Source organism: Brassica napus, chromosome C1 (assembly GCF_020379485.1).
Source record: "Brassica napus cultivar Da-Ae chromosome C1, Da-Ae, whole genome shotgun sequence".
In the NCBI taxonomy this organism is placed as follows: Eukaryota; Viridiplantae; Streptophyta; class Magnoliopsida; order Brassicales; family Brassicaceae; genus Brassica; species Brassica napus.
Window position 1 is genome coordinate 36,757,277 of NC_063444.1, and position 17,505 is coordinate 36,774,781.

The 17,505-nt window shown below is 34.1% G+C and overlaps 3 protein-coding genes across 3 annotated transcripts; 1 reads left to right on the top strand and 2 right to left on the bottom strand.

Annotated features, from left to right (window-relative positions):
• The first annotated feature begins 1,685 nt into the window (after positions 1-1,685).
• Positions 1,686-3,142, top strand: LOC106449668 (transcription factor bHLH34). The gene is made up of 5 exons (XM_013891398.3): positions 1,686-1,870; positions 1,970-2,299; positions 2,391-2,468; positions 2,537-2,699; positions 2,775-3,142. The coding sequence occupies exons 1-5, from the start codon at positions 1,809-1,811 to the stop codon at positions 3,030-3,032; spliced, it is 891 nt and encodes a 296-aa protein (XP_013746852.2). The 5' UTR covers positions 1,686-1,808; the 3' UTR covers positions 3,033-3,142.
• A 536-nt stretch (positions 3,143-3,678) lies between these two features.
• Positions 3,679-5,190, bottom strand: LOC106449667 (CASP-like protein 5B3). The gene is made up of 3 exons (XM_013891397.3): positions 4,733-5,190; positions 4,161-4,293; positions 3,679-4,080 (listed from the first exon to the last, which is right to left on the bottom strand). The coding sequence occupies exons 1-3, from the start codon at positions 4,861-4,863 to the stop codon at positions 3,886-3,888; spliced, it is 459 nt and encodes a 152-aa protein (XP_013746851.2). The 5' UTR covers positions 4,864-5,190; the 3' UTR covers positions 3,679-3,885.
• Positions 5,191-13,505: 8,315 nt separating this feature from the next.
• LOC125579978 lies at positions 13,506-14,569 on the bottom strand. The gene is made up of 3 exons (XM_048743904.1): positions 14,566-14,569; positions 13,959-14,501; positions 13,506-13,906 (listed from the first exon to the last, which is right to left on the bottom strand). The coding sequence occupies exons 1-3, from the start codon at positions 14,567-14,569 to the stop codon at positions 13,506-13,508; spliced, it is 948 nt and encodes a 315-aa protein (XP_048599861.1).
• Positions 14,570-17,505: the final 2,936 nt, after the last annotated feature.

The following is a 17,505-nucleotide window of genomic DNA, read 5'->3' on the forward strand; positions in this document are numbered from 1 at the left end:
CTAAGAAAATAAGATCGAACCAACATAGCACGACATCTTTGTTTAAAAAAGCAGTCCAACATTAAAAAGGAAAAAAGTTTCTCGGCTACACGAAGTATAGACTAATATGGTGGAAACCATCCCAAGTATTGGAATATGTCAATAACTATACCATGTTTATGTTAATACATGCCACATATACGTAATAAAATTTAATATGGTGACAACATCATAATCGGGTTTAATTGATTTTAAGATTAGTTAATGGGTCATTCTGTAATTTAATAAACCTAACCCAAATTAACAAAATCCAACCCGACCCAACCTGTAAACCCGAGAAGATTTTATCCCCAAATCGATTTCATTACATGTTAGGGTTTATATCGATTTTTAAAATAGAAAAAATGACAGAGAGAAAGAGAGATGAAATTTGGTGGAGGATCAAGCAATAAGCGAAAGAACAAGGCAACTGAACACACAACCTAATGGAAACAATTTATCTACACCGAGATTGCGTCAATGTGAGCAATAAAATAACACAAGAACATGGTAAAATACATCGATTGACACTCTAACTTCGATAAAATCAAGTAAACAAGCAAGGTTTAACAGTTGATTACTTCATCGTGACCCTTTTTCTTCGATTCAAAATCTGCGTATGTCTCTTAAATCTTAAATTGACTCCCTCGCTCTGTCTTTTTTACTTCACTGTGACCCTGAAATCGACTCCCTCTCTGTCTCTGTTATGAAGAAATCGATCTCCCTTTACCTCTCTCAATCTCTTTCTTTTCGAAATCCCTAAATAGGTAAATCGATTTGGGGAAAGAATAGTTATGTTGGGTCGGGTCGGATTTTGTTAATCTGATTTAAGTTTATCAAATTACAAAATGATCCCATTAACTAATCTTAAAATCAATTAAATCCGATTATGATGTTGATACCATATTAAATTTTACTTCGTATATGTGGCATGTGTTAACATAAACATGGTGTTGTTATTGACATATTCCAATACTTTGGATGGTTTCCACAGTATTAGTCTATACTTCGTGTAGTTGAGAAACTTTTTTCCTATATACTTAATTTAATAAAACTTGATTCTTATTTCTGACTTTGTTGTCTTCTCATATAAGCCAAAGTATTTTTTAAAATTCGATCTGTTTTTTTTTCTTTTTTCGCAAGGATACGATTTGGGCTATTAAAAAGGGCAAATGTCCAAAATAGCATCTTTCTAAGTTTATATCACAAAAATAACACTCAAAAACTAAAATGACCAAAATAGCACATTTTTAAGTTTATATCTTATCCCCAAAACCTCATTTCTCAATTCTAAACCCTAAACCCTAAACTCTAAACCCTAAACCCTAAACTCTAAACCCTAAACCCTAAACCCTAAACCCTAAACTCTAAACCCTAAACCCTAAATTCTAAACCCTAAACTCTAAACCCTAAACCCTAAACCCTAAACCCTAAACTCTAAACCCTAAACCCTAAATCCTAAACCCCACCCTTTAACTCTAAATCCTAAATTTGTGACTTTTGATAAAACATTAAATGCTATTTTTGTGACTTTTAACTTTAAGTGCTAGTTTAGGAACAAAAAGTTGATTTAATGCTATTTTTATCTTTTTCTCTATTAAAAATCCGAAATTCCCTCCAACTAATTTTATCATTTTTGTGAAAACAAAATCCGAATATTGACGTCACTCAGATTTTTTTTCCTCATTTATATTTCTCTCTACACACACAGACACACACACACAGTGCTTTGTTGTGCGTCTCTCTCTCCTGACGATCTGCAGACTCTCAAATTCTGCATTCAATCTCTAATGATGTATAAATCAAACGAAGACGACGACGATCTTCTCGCTTCCCTTTGCTTCGATCAAAGGTTCCTTTAAGTTTTTTTTTAATCCTCTATTCAATCTTCTTCATGTTTCTTCTGCCTTCAAAATTATGATTATTCTTTGGTTGTTTCTTGATTCTGTAGCAACGGAGGAGAAGATCCTTACGGGTTTATACAGACAGATCAGGAAAACTTCTTTCCTGAGTTTGATGTGAATTTGCTTCCAGAGGAAGAACAAGTATGTAACATTGGAGATCAGTTTGATGCCTTTAGTGGAAACCTTGATAGCAACGGTTTAGGACCTTTTGGTGGATCATCACAACTTGATTTGGGGACACATCAAGTCTGTAGCTTTAGAGGGACAGCGACTCATGTACAGCAGGGACAAGCGTGTTGCCCCGTTGTGGAGATTAATTCTTCATCATCTGTTGAAATTGTTAAGGAAGAGTTTGAGGAAGAATGCTCAAGAAAGAGGTAACCTTTTAAGCTTTGTTGCTTGGCTTGACACTGAATGTGATCTTTATTGTTTAGCATCCGTTGTCTGAAACTCATTATGTATGAACAGGGGACGAACTGGACCATGTAGGAAGCCAGGAACCAAAGCCTGTCGTGAGAAAAAAAGAAGGGAGTTGCTAAACGACAAGTATGTTTACTTCTTTTGCCCTAATGCGTCTGTTTTAGATGTTGTATTCACTTGGTATATTGTTTTAGGTTCATGGATTTGAGCTCTGTGTTGGAGCCTACAAGGACTCCAAAGACTGATAAACCAGCAATTCTCGACGATGCAATCAGGGTTGTGAATCAGCTCAGAGGTGAAGCTTATGAGCTTAAAGAAACCAACCAGAAGCTTCTAGAAGATATCAAGAGTCTCAAGGTTGGTATCTCATTTTGTCTTAAAGGCTCATGAAACTGTAAGAGACTTATTCAGTTTTTAAATGGTGTAAAATAGGCGGAGAAGAATGAGCTAAGGGAAGAGAAGATGGTGTTGAAGTCAGATAAAGAGAAGATGGAGCAACAGATGAGATCAATGGCGGCGATTCCATCTCCTGGTTTCATGCCCTCTCATCCAGCAGGTTTCCATCAGAATAAAATGGCGGTTTACGGAAGTTATGGTTACTATCCAAACATGCCAATGATGCCATACCTACTACCTCCTTCGCAGCGTGATACTTCTCAAGATCAGAACAATTGCTCTAAAGCTGCTTAAGCTTCCTTTCACAATCACTTTGGAGTTTTGTTTCCTTCAGATGATTCTTTGTTATTATACTTTTGCAGTTACCTATTTTTTTGAATAAAAATGTGTGAGAAACTTGTGAATTTTCTCCTGGTCGCTAGATTAAATAATAGAGAGGTGGAAATAGATAAATCAAAAATGTATCATACAAAATGTAGAGGAGTCTGGAAATGCAAGGGGTGGAGTAAAAATGACACAAAAATAGTACAAAGATAGTGGTCAAAGACTCAAAGTGGGTCATAGTATTACTATTAGCATCTTTGCAACTCAGATTTAAACTAAACTATTTTATTCACAGCCGTTGTATCTTGGTCATCTTTTAGCTTCAAAGCAAGGCAAACCAACACACCAACCAACTTTTTTTGTTTCTTTATCATATTTAGTTGGGCTTATTTGCCAAATGTGTTAAAAAAGCTTATTTGCCAAATAACCAAAAAAAATGGTAATTAGATTTTAGCTAGAGGTTAGAGAGAGATACGAAGAGAAATGAGGAGAAAAAATGTGTTTTTGGTTAGATAGTGAATTGGTGTGTTTTATGTATATAGGGAGCAATTCCCCTATTTAGTTTTGATCCAACACTATCCACAATTGAAATTTACAGAAAAAATGACATTCAAGCTCAATTCAAAAATCTGTTAATATAAATAAACAGTAAACGTTTATAACATCAAAATTTTACTTTAAATTGAGTATACAATGAAGAGTTAAGAAAAAAATGATGTAATCGTTTGTATTAACAAAATAAAGAATCAAAAATCTCAAATGAGTTTGTCTAACAGTATATATATGGAACTTGTACAAGAGAGTGATGAACTTGGTTGGGGTACTATCCAGAAGCAAGTAACCAAAGAGTGGTAAGTGAAGAAATGGCGATGGTGATCCAAGAAAGGAAAGCTAAAGCAACAGAGAGTTGATACCTCCAACACTCTGCTTCAAAACTGCATTTTCCTAAATCCCCAAAGTATAAAACCGTTATCCCCGCTGAGGACGAGGCTCCTGCTAGAGACAATGTTGCTGTTACCTAAAACACACACAAACAAAGATGATTTTAAAGTTTTGATGCTTTCTTGGGCCATTTGGTAGAGAAAGAGAGGGACTTACCCAGTCTCCAACTACAAAGAGGCTGATCAAAACCGGGCTAACAAGCTTTTTCTTTCTTGCTAAAGCAAATGTGTCTATTATCGCAAGGCCGAAACTCCATATGACTTGCAAACCCATTGCTGCAATTAGGTAGCTGAAAACCATATCTCTAGGGGTAAGAAGAAAATAAGCAGCTAAAAGTTCAAATCTTTTTCCTCTACATATGGACTAATGTCTCAAAGGTCAGATTTGCACGTTTCCAAAAGAAGAAAACAAGCCATATTTGTGTAAAAGCAGAAAATACAAAAAAAGCACATAGCTTCTTGATGTTTTAAAACTGGAGAGAAACCAATATCAATAACTGTCTAGAACAAGATCGTCTTCCAGGTGCGGCACCAAAACTAGTTACATAAAAAGCAGAGATCTTCACGGTACACAGCATCAGGCTCAACTCACCCAACTGAGCAGAGTCCAGAGGTCTAAACTAGTTAAAGATTCTAAAAGCAATTTTCTAAGAAGATTGGATCTATAAAAACCCTCCCTAGATTTCAATAACTAGATTGATCAGGTAAGAGACAGAGAGTGTTGATTACCAGAAAGAAGTGTAGCTGAAGAATCCACCGGAGGTAACCATGTAAGAAATGGAGGCAGCAGCAAAAACACACTGACAAATTCTCAAGACAAGACCAGTCAAAGTCCCTGGTGTTCCAGGGATATCTATCATTTCCCTCTTCCACGGCACAAACAACCCAAATCGTCAAAATATAGTCTTTGTTTACTTCTCCGACCAGAAAAGGAAATCAGAACCTTGCCGCCAAAAAAAAACAAGATTCTGGAAAGATCAGACGATTTTACCGGTGAGGAAACAAACGATTTTTTTATTAAATGGGTTTAAGGATACGAAATTGAAGGATCAGAGGAGTAGAATTAAAGACTTTTGCTGAGTTTTCCTTTTTCCACAGGAAGGGCACAGAGAGGGATGGCGAAGAAGAACAAATGCGCATTTCTGTGTTTTTTTTTTTTTTTTTGTCAGCTCGCATTTCTGTGTTTAATGTTTTGTTTATTGGAAAGTGGAAATTTCTTATATAATTAGTTTAAGATAGCTGATGGTGAAGGTGATTGACAAATTTCTGTATATTTTTTAAGTACATCTTTGAACTTTTGCATTGTTGGAGTTTGCTTTTTCTCCATTGGAAAATTCATTTTTAAAGTTTGGTTGGCTAATTTCAGAATATTTCCACTTCATATCCAAGTTCATATTAGTAATTTAAATTTTAGAATTATAAATTCTAGAAAACATAGTATAAGCGATTTCTTTTAAAAAATAATATAGAAGTTATAAATACGTACTTTCTATTTTATAAACTCAGACAATTCATATAACTTTCAAAAGATAAAATGATAAGAATTGGATAATATACTAACATAATCAAACTAATATGATGTTATCCGTTTCTCAGCAACAAAAACTAGACTTTGGTTCATGAGAGAAGATTTTAATGAAATTACGAGTCCTGATAGTTCATTCATTCCTTCTAAGTAGATGTTTAATGATTATAGGATGTTAGAGTTCTCTTTTACGGGAGACATGCTCTCATGGGTAGGAAAGAGAGCAGGATGAACAATTGTTTGATGTCGCTTAGACAGAGCAGTAGAATATGTGGATTGGAATGAGAAGTTTCCCCATTCGTCGGTGAAGTATATGAGGTTATGGGGATCGGACCACCGTCCGATTCTTGCAAATATACTCATAGAGCCAATAAAAAGATAAAAAAAAAATTGATAAAAGATGGCTAGATAATGAAGAGCTAAGGCAAATCATTCTTGAGGGATAAAAATCTCCTGATCTCCCTCCCAATGTGACTATTATGGAACATATTTCTAGCTGCCGAAAAGCCTTAAGCGAATGGAGGAAAGAACATAATGTTAACTCGGCGAAATTAGTGGAGGAGCTTAAAGAAAAAGTGGAAGGCTTGTACCCAGATGGTAATGCTACAACGGAGGAAATTGCAGCAGCGTTGAAGGATCTCTCTGATGCTCTTAAAGCAAAAAAAAATGTTCTGGAAACATAAGAGTCGAGTGTTTTGTCTGAGAGAAGGTGACAGAAATACAAAATGTTTTCATGCCTTAACTAAGCACAGAAGAGCAAGGAATAAAATCACGCAGCTTCTAGATGCAAATGAAAATTTAGTTGAGGATGGAGAAGGATTAATAGCCATTGCTACTAGCTCCTTTAGGCAGATCTTTGAATCATCTAACCCAGAGGACATTGAAGAGGCACTAGCTCAGGTTCCTACATCCATCACTGGGGCAATGAATGACAACCTTACAGCTCCGGTCTCTGAATGGGAAGTCAAATTAGCACTTTTTGCTATGCACCCAAAAAAGACTCAGGACCAGATGGGATGACTGCGCTTTTCTATCAGAAATTCTGGGATATAGTAAAGGAGGATTTAACTCATATGGTTAATAAATTCCTTTTTGAGGGGATGGTGGCGAATGGACTGAATGATACGAATATATGTCTCATCCCAAAGATAACAAAGCCTAATCAAATGGCTCAATTTAGACCCATTAGCTTGTGTAACGTTAGCTACAAGATAATATCTAAGGTCTTATGCCAGAGATTAAAGAAAGTGCTACCATGCTTGATATCGGAAACTCAGTAAGCTTTTGTTGCTGGAAGACAAATTTCAGACAACATTATGATTGCTCAAGAAATATTCCATGCTCTGAGAACTAAACCAAATGGACGCAGTAAAAGGATGACCATTAAGACGGACATGAGCAAAGCATATGACATGATGGGATGGTCGTTTATTGAAGATGTCATGCGAAAGATGGGTTTTTCAGAAACATGGATCACCTGGTTAATGCGATGCATTACGTCGGTGAAATATAAGGTACTTATGAATGGACAGCCAAGAGGAAATATTGTTCCTGGTAGAGGCCTACGCCAAAGAGATCCTTTGTCTCCTTTCATTTTTATTCTATGCACGGAAGCGCTCGCTAGTCTTCTCAATCATGCAGAGAACAAAGGAAAGACAATGGGGATGTACGTCACACGCACGTGTCCGTCGGTATCACAGCTTCTCTTTGCTGATGATAGTCTTTTCTTCTGTAAGGCGAAGCCCCGTAAATGTGAAGAAGTAATGAAAGTAGTTAGGAAATATGGCAAATAATCAGGTCAATGTATCAACTTTGATAAATCTTCCTTACTTTTTGGTAAACGGGTTAATGCAACTACTAGACAAGAGATTAAAGATGTACTTGGAATACATAATGAAGGAGGAATGGGAACTTACTTAGGTATCCCGGAAGACATAAGTGGTTCCAAGTGCAAACTTTTTGCACTTCTCAAGGATAAGTTGATGCATAGAGTGAATGGATGGACATGTCGATGGCTCTCAAAAGGAGGAAAAGAAGTGTTGATTAAATCCATTATGCTATCCCTTCCGACTTACGTTATGTCTACTTTCCTGCTCCTATTGGAGATATGTGAAAACCTAGCAAGTGTCATTGCTCAATTCTTGTGGAGTTCAAATCCATCAAAAAGAGGAATACACTGGGTGAAATGGGAAAAAGTTTGTTTACCAAGAGAGGAGAGTGGGAATGGTTTACGTATGATCCATGAGTTCAATCTGGCACTATTGGCAAAACAATTATGGAGGCTAGTTCAATTTTCTGACTCTTTGGTTGCCCGGGTCCTGAGGGGAAGATACTCAGATTGAGTTCACCTTTAAAAGTAAACTCTGCTAGCAGCCCATCCTATGTATGGACTAGCATTTCTGCTGCAAGAAAGTTGTTATTACTGGGAATCAGACAGAAGATACATTCAGGTTATGAAGTCAAGGTATGGGAAGATCCGTGGATTCCAACGACCCCTGCGAGACCAGCTATCCCTGTAGCGCAAGTTATGCATCCTAATATGAGAGTCAGCGACCTCATTAATCAGATATCAAAGGATTGGGATGTTGGTTTATTGGAGAACTATGTCAATCTTGATGAGATACCACTCATAAGGAGTTTGTCCATAAGCTTAACTCATCGTCGTGATATTCCGTTGGAACTACACAAGGAATGGCCAATACACGGTTAAATCTGGATATTGGGTGGCTCAGAATTTATTAAAGACAGAGGAAGAGAAGAAAGTCTTGGAGCCGAGTATCACTAAGCTTCAAGCCTTTGCTTGGAAGTTAAAGGCACCGAAGAAGATATGTCATCTTATATGGCAATTGTTAACAGGTCATGTGGCAATAACGAGGAACTTAGTAAGACGCAATATGAGGTGTGATAACTACTGGCCAAGATGTGGAGAACTAGAAGAATCTATAACTTATGCCATATTCGAATGTCCGCCAGCTCTACAAGTTTGGTCTTTATCACCGACTCCAACAAGCCCACATATATTTCCAGTACCAAGCGTCTACACAAATATGGATTACATGTTCTGGAGGAAAAACAGTATTATCGAGCCAGAACAAGACATAGATCATTATCCGTGGATAATCTGGTATATTTGGAAGGCTAAGAATGACAAACTTTTCAGGGGGATAGACAGAGATCCTTTGGAGCTAGTTCTACATGCAGAGAGTCAATGCCAAGCCTGGTTTTATGCCAAAGAGGTGGTACAACCAGTGGTAGAAGATAACAATATTGAGGAACCCCAAGTCATAAGCTTGGGTAATATTTTCTTGTTAGATGGATCTTGGACAGCCTCTGCTCACTTTAGTGGATGTGGATGGGTTTGGATGGACAGTGGTGGGAACATTCAACTTATGGGGATAAGAAATTTCACTCGACGCGAATCAGCCTTGCATTCAGAAGTAGAAGCACTGCGATGGGCAATGGAGAATTTTTTTCAACATTCAACATGCCAGAGCTTTGGGACAGACTGTAAGGAGTTGACTGCAATGATAAAGGAACCTCATGCTTTGCCAAACTTTACGGCGGAATTGGAGAGGATAGAGACACTACATATATGCTTCCCGGATTTCAACATCATTTATGGTCCACGAGCGCGCAATCAGATTTTAGATTTTTTAGCTAAGACTGCTAGATCCTTCCATAGGGAGTTACATTTTATCGGTTGTTCTATTCCGGTCTGGTTATCCATGCCACCTCAAGTTTGAGTAATAGAATGGTCTTTTAACGTCAAAAAAAAATCAAACTAACATGATGAAAAAATTAGAAGATCAAAAAATTATTTTGCTAGTTCTAAAATTATAAGTGAACTTTTATAATTTAAATGAAAAAAAAAATTTAAAATCAGCCATTTATAGTTTACACAATAATTATAGTTTAAAGTTAATTTGAATATATTAAAATTACTTATAAACTTGAAAACTATTTACATTATTGCGTTTTCAAAATTACAATTACAAAAATATAAAACTTTCAAAACATGATCGATATTTCTAAAATACTTTTAGTTTAATTTTTTAAGAAAAAATGATTGCTAACTACATGAAGTATCGACCATCACATTGCTAACCATGCAAACTAAACTAATGTATACCTAGCTACGCGAAGTATATGTTATGCATGATAACATCCCTCAACTTAATGATGTTATGTAGTTAACATCATGAGTTTAATTTTGTTCATCCAAAATTTTATGTAGATGTCAGAGACAATTTAAATATCTCGTTTCATCACTTAAAATTTGACAAACCCGACCGTAATTTGACTAAATGAGATTTTAATTCATATTTTAAAAGCTTAAGAATATTTTTAACAAAATCTAATTTACAAATCAATATGTTTTAACATTTTTTTGATAAGTAGTATTTTAACATTTTTATTTTAATGCATTTGAAAAATATATAATTATATTATTTTTATTTATATTCAAAATGAAAGTTATCTAAGATATTTGTTTTTAATTATTTTAATCTGTTTTCTTATAAAATTTTAATAAAATTTCTGTAATTTGTTTGATTAATTGTGTGATATATACTTATTTGATACATTTTTAAATGGATGCAATTTTTTGTTTATGAAAATATAAATAAAATAATTCATTAATTTAATTTAATTTATATCAAAAAATAAAATGTTAGAATCAGTAAATTGACATGAAATACTTATTATAATAAAAATAATAAAATAAGTATATATCACACAATTAATCAAACGAATTACATAAAATTTTATTAATAGTTGATAACAAAACAGATTAAAATAATTTAAAGCCAAAATTAAATAATATTTTATATAACTTTCATATTTAGTTAAATTACCATGAGGTACATCATATTTTAATTGATAAAAATGAGAGATTTAAACGGTCTTTGACATCCACATCAATTTTTTTGATCAATAAAGTTAAACTTGTGATGTTAACTACATAACATAATTAAGTTGAAGGATGTTGTCATGCATAATATATACTTCGTGTTGCTAGGTATACATTAGTTTAGTTTGCATGGTTAGCCATGTGGCCAATACTTCATGTAGTCAACAATCATTTTTCCATTTTTTAAACCGCATTTCTTTGCATTTTTCTCTCTCTTTTTTTTTGCGAAAGGGCTATTTCTTCGCATTCTTGTGGTGTGTTGATGATATGTATACTGAGTTAAAATATGCGCCTTGCACGAGATGAACATTCAGTATACAAATCTTTTTACGTATACTATTATTTATTTTCATTTTACATATTATAAAATGATAAATATATATTGAATACTTGAGAAACAAGTAATTTTTACATATATATTTAAATTGGCACAAACACATAAATTAAAATAATCACTCTTTTTATTTATTATTTTATGATAAATAACTCAAAATAATCATATTTACTTATTTTATATGGTATATAGTTAAATTTAAATGATAGTAACCTACATATATAATATAATTTTTTAATATAGTTGTCTATTAAATAAGACTTTGTACTCAGATGATTTTATGATCATTTATTTTTTTTTAACAAAAAATTTAAATTGCTGAAAACAAAATTTCAGTGTGGTCTCTTAATATATGTAGTAATTTATAATCGTATTTAAAATTAAATTTAAATTGCAAAATTAAAATATTAAGTTTTCAATACTTGTTCAATACAAATTTACGAACTAAAATATTTATTTTTATATGGACCGATGGTCGGACCGGGTTTAACCGCGAACCAGACACCAAAATGGGTTGGGGTAATGTTAAAATCCAATTAAGGCTGAACCGGTTAAAAACCTATATTGAACCGTTAAAACCTCAGGAATCGGTAACCCAATGAACCGGTCAAACTTTGATTCGTATATAAACCAATTTTTTGTTAATAAAATAATTAACTTTTTTTCTTGTAAAAGTAAAAGTAGGGTTTCAGAAAGATTAGTAAAGTATGGTTGTCTATTTTTTTAATTAAGCCGTCTCGTTTTTTTCATGTCTCTACAACTCACAAATTACAAAATTCACAAACTTAAATCTTCACGTCAAGATATGTTTTTGTCTACTTTTAACTTTGTTTAAATATTATTTTATGATCATTTGTATTAAAGATTTTAATAATTGAAACATTTACATTTGTGAAATTTGAGTAATTTATAAAAGAACAGAACCCTTAATTATCCTTGCTTCTCATTCCATGAGCAAGTCAAAACTTAGTTTACATGATCTCTTTTTTTTCTTATTTGTGGTTTAACCTTCGTTTTTTTTTTTGCAATGTACTTAGAAATGGAAAAAAAAAATGATCTAGAAATTCAACTTTCACCTAATTCAAACACAGAACTTAGTTTCAATTTTTTTTCTTATTGATTTTTTATTTAAACTATTAAATTATTTTATTATTTTATTAAACTTTCATTTTGTTATTTTTAATTTTTTTTCTAAACATTATGGTTATTGAAACATTTTATTTGATATTATGATCTATCTTTGTAAGAACATTCCTTTATTATTATTTGAGGATCATTATTTGAATCTAACCTTCCTTTCATGTGTTATTAACAAGAATGTCATTTCCTATGTGGCAACACTACAATCATTTTCACACCTATTAATTAATTGTGCTCTTCTCACTAGACTATTTACATAGTTTGCCATTATACACTAGACTATTTACATAGTTTGCCATTATACACTAGACTAACATTGCTCTCATATATTATGCTTTATATCTCTACATAGGCATTATATCCGATTACTCACTTAAACCATTCGCGAGATACATGTTTGGTTAAGTCTTGGTTTTTTGAGGATTATGGTTCTTTGTTTATGGTTCATATAATCATGCCGAACCAAATTACTGCATCTTATATGTTTAACATATAATCATTTTTGGTTCTGTGACTATACTTCGATAGCAACCTTACATATATATTTATTTGTGCTTGATAAGAACACATTCGTCGATGAAACCGGCGGTTTTATTTGGTCTGGCCGTGATTAGCTGACTTGGACGAACCTTTGGGTCTATTGAGTTGGTCATTTAATTGGTGCAGCCATCACAGCTATTGCATATTTACGTAGGGTTTCTACTTCGATATCAACCTCAATTGTATATTTATGTATTACGTATTATGCTTTAGAACTATAATGTTAATTGTAGTCGAATATAGATTAAATTATGTATAAAATGTATTCATAGATAATGTGAGGTTTTGGGTTTTAATATACGGTTAACTGGGTATCTACGTCAAATCGAGTCCTTATATAATTAGTGGTTGTATATATATGAAAGTTTGATCACGTTTCTAAAATTGATCTAACCTCAGCTACGTCAAATTGATTGTATATAACTGAAATTTTATCAAAATTTCAAAATTTTAAAAATACAGTACACGGTTAATAAATATAGATATAATAACAATTTTAAAAATAGAAAGTGAATTGATATGACAAAATCGAGATACATAAATTGATACGGCAATTACGTTTGTAAAAAAAGGAAAGTTTGATTAATTTTCAAAATTTTAAAATTTGGCACACGGTTATGAAAGCTGGGGTTATCGTCCCAGTTTTGTTTTTAATTTTCTTTACCTTATTTGATATGATTTGATTTAATATATTTTGTGTTAAATCAAGTTATAATTCTTAATTGGAGCGCAAGTAAAGTTACTGTAATTAGTGAAAATTCTCTATAATCAGGGAGATTTAATTTTATCACATTAACTCTAACGATTACCGTCAGCGATAATCATACGTATATAAATACCAAATCTTGGACACAACTCCTCGTCAAATTCTTTTTTTTTTTTTGAAAAAGGGCATTCAATTTAAAAAGACAAGTTACAAGATGTGATTTGTTAGATCTCATAGTTTGAGAAAGTTGGATACATAATGTAAGCAATGAAAGAACTATTAAACCAAGTACTTAGTAATAATACTCTTTAGTTTGACCAAACTAAGAAGGATACTTGTGCACTTGATTTAGGAACCTCGACCCTTACGACCTCGTTTCCCTCTTCCTCGCGCTGTCATCCATTCCACTCCTTGGTACTTTTGTGTAGGCTTGATCAACCTACCCTTTCTTGTCACACTTCCAAATTCATCCATTTGCTCGGTAATATGAAAATCACTTTCCATAACACCAACCTCTTGGTTGGACTTGGTTGAAAGAAAGGTCATGGTTAAAGGATCATTTCTTGAGTATGTAATACCCTCATTAATGATAATATCTGATGGAACATCGTCCATAATCTGTAGAGAATTGTGAGCAGATGACGAACATGCTAGTGTAGAGGCTAAAGTAGATTTGGCATCCGAAGATGAATGGCAGAAAATAGTAGAGCTATCCTTTTGAGAAGTAGCTACCCGAAGAGACAAAAAGCCTGCTGATGGAGGTAAAGTCGACTGAGAATTAGAGCATGTGGCTATTGTTACCGAAGAGTGTGTGGGGGCAACTTGGTGGCATTAAATGATCCTTTGGCTCAACACCAGCTTGTGTTTCCGTTTCTGAGTTTTCAACTTGTACCATCTTTTCATCTGATACAACATTGATCTGAGCTTGTTCCCTTTCAGTTTCAATCTCTGGTGCTCCATTTGACATATCCTCAGTAAAGCATGTATCTACACACGTTTGGGGAGCTGGCAGGAGGCATCTCTTTTCTTTATGTCCTAACTGTCCACATCTGCCACACATACTCGGAATCCAAGTGTATTCAACATCCACCAAAAATATATTACCTTGTTTGTCATCCAAGGCAATTTGCTTCGGAAAGGGCTTGTCAAGTTCTACTTCAACTAGTAACTTTGCGTCTCCCAAAGTAGTCGGATCAAGGCGAGGTTTGTGCGTTTGCATAGGCTCAACAAGTCCTGATGCAACGTGACTGAGGCCTAATCTTGAGTAGCAACAATCTGGGACATTTTTGAGGTTTACCCAAACTGGAATAGTTGAAATTTCAGGGACTTTGATGAGTGAGTTCACTGGTTTCCAAGGTGAAACGAACAACAAGCAGTCATCAACATGCCATACACCTCTCTGAACTACCCATTGTCGAGTTGATTCATGGGGAATGTGAAATATATAAGACGACTCACTTATCTTACGACAACCTATTCTACCGGATCTTCCCCACAACCTATCTCACTCATCACATTCTTATTCCGACATCAAACTATCAAAAACCATTCTTTCAAGCAAACACACAAATGGCAGGCTTCAACTCCGTTGCTGATTTGAAATCTTTTAAGACGATGTGAAGAGTGAGGGTGAGCACCATTCGTAATGATGTGCCAGAAATCGATGCTTTCAAAAAGAGTTATATCATTTCGTCTTTAAAATTCTTTTTATTTCTCTATATAGGATTAAAAACCAGGAGTTCTGAAGAAACTTTTCACACCATTTGTGCTTTTATCAGTTTTTTTGTTGTTTCTTTTATATTTTATTATTCTATTACTTTTGTTACATTTCATATTTTAATCATATTTTTTATGAATTAAATAATAATTATATTGCCTTTGTTTTGTTTTATCTTAAACTCATAATAAATTTATATTAAGTATTTGCTTATTCTTAAAGAATATTTCCGATTATCTAAAATTTAATATTGGGTAAAAGTCGCGGGTTCACAAATAATTAGCATGTATTTATTTTTTTATTTTTAAAAAAAATATCATGTATTTATCTTTAACATAACACAAAAATTGCGACGAAAAATGAAAAGTTTCAAAATCACAACTGATTATTGATTTGAGATTGATTGATTTTTTCAATCAAGCCGCAATCTTTGTTTCCTTATATTAAAAATAAGAATAATTTTTTTTCTGATTTTGAAAGATCAATTCGCAAATGGAGTAATAAGGCGAGTTTCAAAATAGAATTGTAGCGCAAGTTATTCAGTATTGATTATTGAATATTACATATATTTAAGGCGATTTCGAATAAAAATAGCAAACCCTAGACCCAGAACTTCTTGTATATAAATATGTAGCCGATGATAACATCTCCTCACCACAGTCTATATCTCAAAACATTGTTAACAAAACATTAGGTTTTTCTGATTTTACCTAGGTGGTAACATCGTGATTTCACTTTATTACACTACAAGAAAACACAAGCTTAACGACAAAAATTAACGAGGAAAAGTAATCCTCGTAAAATTACGTCGAGTTTACAAGGAAATTACGTGGAAAAATAAAATCAGCGTTATTTCCTCGTAAAGTAACGACGAAACCGTTTCGTCGTAAAGTAGGTGTAAAGTGACGTGGCTTTTATGAGGAAATACTTTTTCCTCGTAAATTCGACGTAAAATTAGCGCGTTCTTTACGAGGAAATAATTTACATGTACTTAGCGAGGAAATTTTGAATCCACCAACTTTGTAGTTCTAACACGTTTTTTTCGGCCACCTAACTAATTTTCGTCGTAAATTCCTAGGAAAATTACAACTACCAGATTCAAAAGTTTCCTATAAATATGGACGTTTGAACATCATTTTAAACACACCAAAAAACAAAAAACGTGAAAGAAAAAAAATGGCGGGCTCCGGGAATATTTTCGAGTTGCGGAAGTGGATGTATATGCATAGAGATGCTAACGGGAGAGTGACGAAAGAATACCTTGCGGGGCTGGAGATATTTATGCATCAAGCAGATTCGACACCGCTCGCCCAAGAAAGTGGTAAGATGTTCTGTCCTTGTCAGAAATGCAACAATTCGAAATTGGCAAACCGTGAAAATGTTTCGAAGCATTTAATAAATAGAGGTTTCACGCCAAATTACTATATCTGGTTTCAACATGGGGAAGGTTATAATTATGATCAGAATGAAGCTAGTAGTAGTAATATCAATTTCCAGGAAGAATCGGTTGATCATCATTTGCATAATGAACATAGTTACCATCAGGAGGAGATGGTAGATTATGATATGGTTCATGATATGGTAGCTGATGCATTCGTAGCTCATGATAAAGATGAAGAACCTAATATAGATGCAAAAAAGTTTTATGAAATGTTAAACGCGGCGAATCAGCCACTTTACAGTGGTTGTAGAGAAGGTCTCTCTAAATTGTCATTGGCTGCTAGAATGATGAATATTAAAACTGATCACAATCTACCTGAAAGTTGCATGAATGAATGGGCAGACTTGTTTAAAGAGTATTTGCCGGAAGACAATGTGTCTGCTGATTATTATTATGAGATTCAAAAACTGGTTTATAGTCTTGGGTTGCCTTCGGAGATGATAGATGTTTGCATCGACAACTGCATGATCTACTGGGGAGATGATGAGAAGTTAGAAGAATGTCGATTCTGCAAGAAGCCACGATTCAAGCCACAAGGACGGAGACGTAATAGGGTACCGTACCAAAGGATGTGGTACTTACCAATTACAGACAGATTGAAAAGATTGTACCAATCAGAGCAGACTGCTGGAAAGATGAGATGGCATGCCGAGCATACTCAAACGGATGGTGAGATGACACATCCATCAGATGCAAGAGCCTGGAAACATTTTAACAAAGTACATCCGGATTTCGCTAGCAATAGTCGGAATGTGTATCTCGGATTATGCACAGATTTAGTCCATTCGGAATGTCAGGGAGACAATATTCATTTTGGCCAGTCTTTCTTACGCCATACAACCTGCCACCGGAGCTGTGCATGCAACGGGAGTTGCTATTCTTGACCATATTAATACATGGTCCGAACCATCCAAAAAGGTCTCTGGATGTTTTCCTACAACCACTGATAAAAGAGTTGAAGGATTTGTGGTCAACAGGGGTGAGGACTAATATCTTGCATATTTGCATTGCTTTAACCATCCATATTGTACATAATGATCATATAGATTAGGAATTTAGCAACTTTAGGATCCATATTGCATTCATGTGTCTTTATCAGGTATTAGAGTGACCTATGGAGTGATTGGAGGTGTTTAGAGGCATGAGAGTTAAAGAAAAGATGAAAATGAAGTTAGTTCGAGTTCAAGCCA

Excerpts from the sequence above, each read along its gene's own strand:
- LOC125579978 (XM_048743904.1), bottom strand. Across the intron at positions 13,907-13,958 it reads TTGCCCCCACACACTCTTCG|GCTTTTTGTCTCTTCGGGTA; the intron begins GTAACAATAGCC and ends CTCCATCAGCAG.
- LOC106449668 (XM_013891398.3), top strand. The coding sequence starts at position 1,809 with ATGATGTATAAATCAAACGAAGACGACGACGATCTTCTCGCTTCCCTT. Across the intron at positions 2,469-2,536 it reads AGGGAGTTGCTAAACGACAA|GTTCATGGATTTGAGCTCTG; the intron begins GTATGTTTACTT and ends ATATTGTTTTAG. Across the intron at positions 2,700-2,774 it reads AAGATATCAAGAGTCTCAAG|GCGGAGAAGAATGAGCTAAG; the intron begins GTTGGTATCTCA and ends GGTGTAAAATAG.
- LOC106449667 (XM_013891397.3), bottom strand. The coding sequence starts at position 4,863 with ATGATAGATATCCCTGGAACACCAGGGACTTTGACTGGTCTTGTCTTG. Across the intron at positions 4,294-4,732 it reads TTCAGCTACACTTCTTTCTG|CTACCTAATTGCAGCAATGG; the intron begins GTAATCAACACT and ends TATGGTTTTCAG. Across the intron at positions 4,081-4,160 it reads TCTTTGTAGTTGGAGACTGG|GTAACAGCAACATTGTCTCT; the intron begins GTAAGTCCCTCT and ends TGTGTGTTTTAG.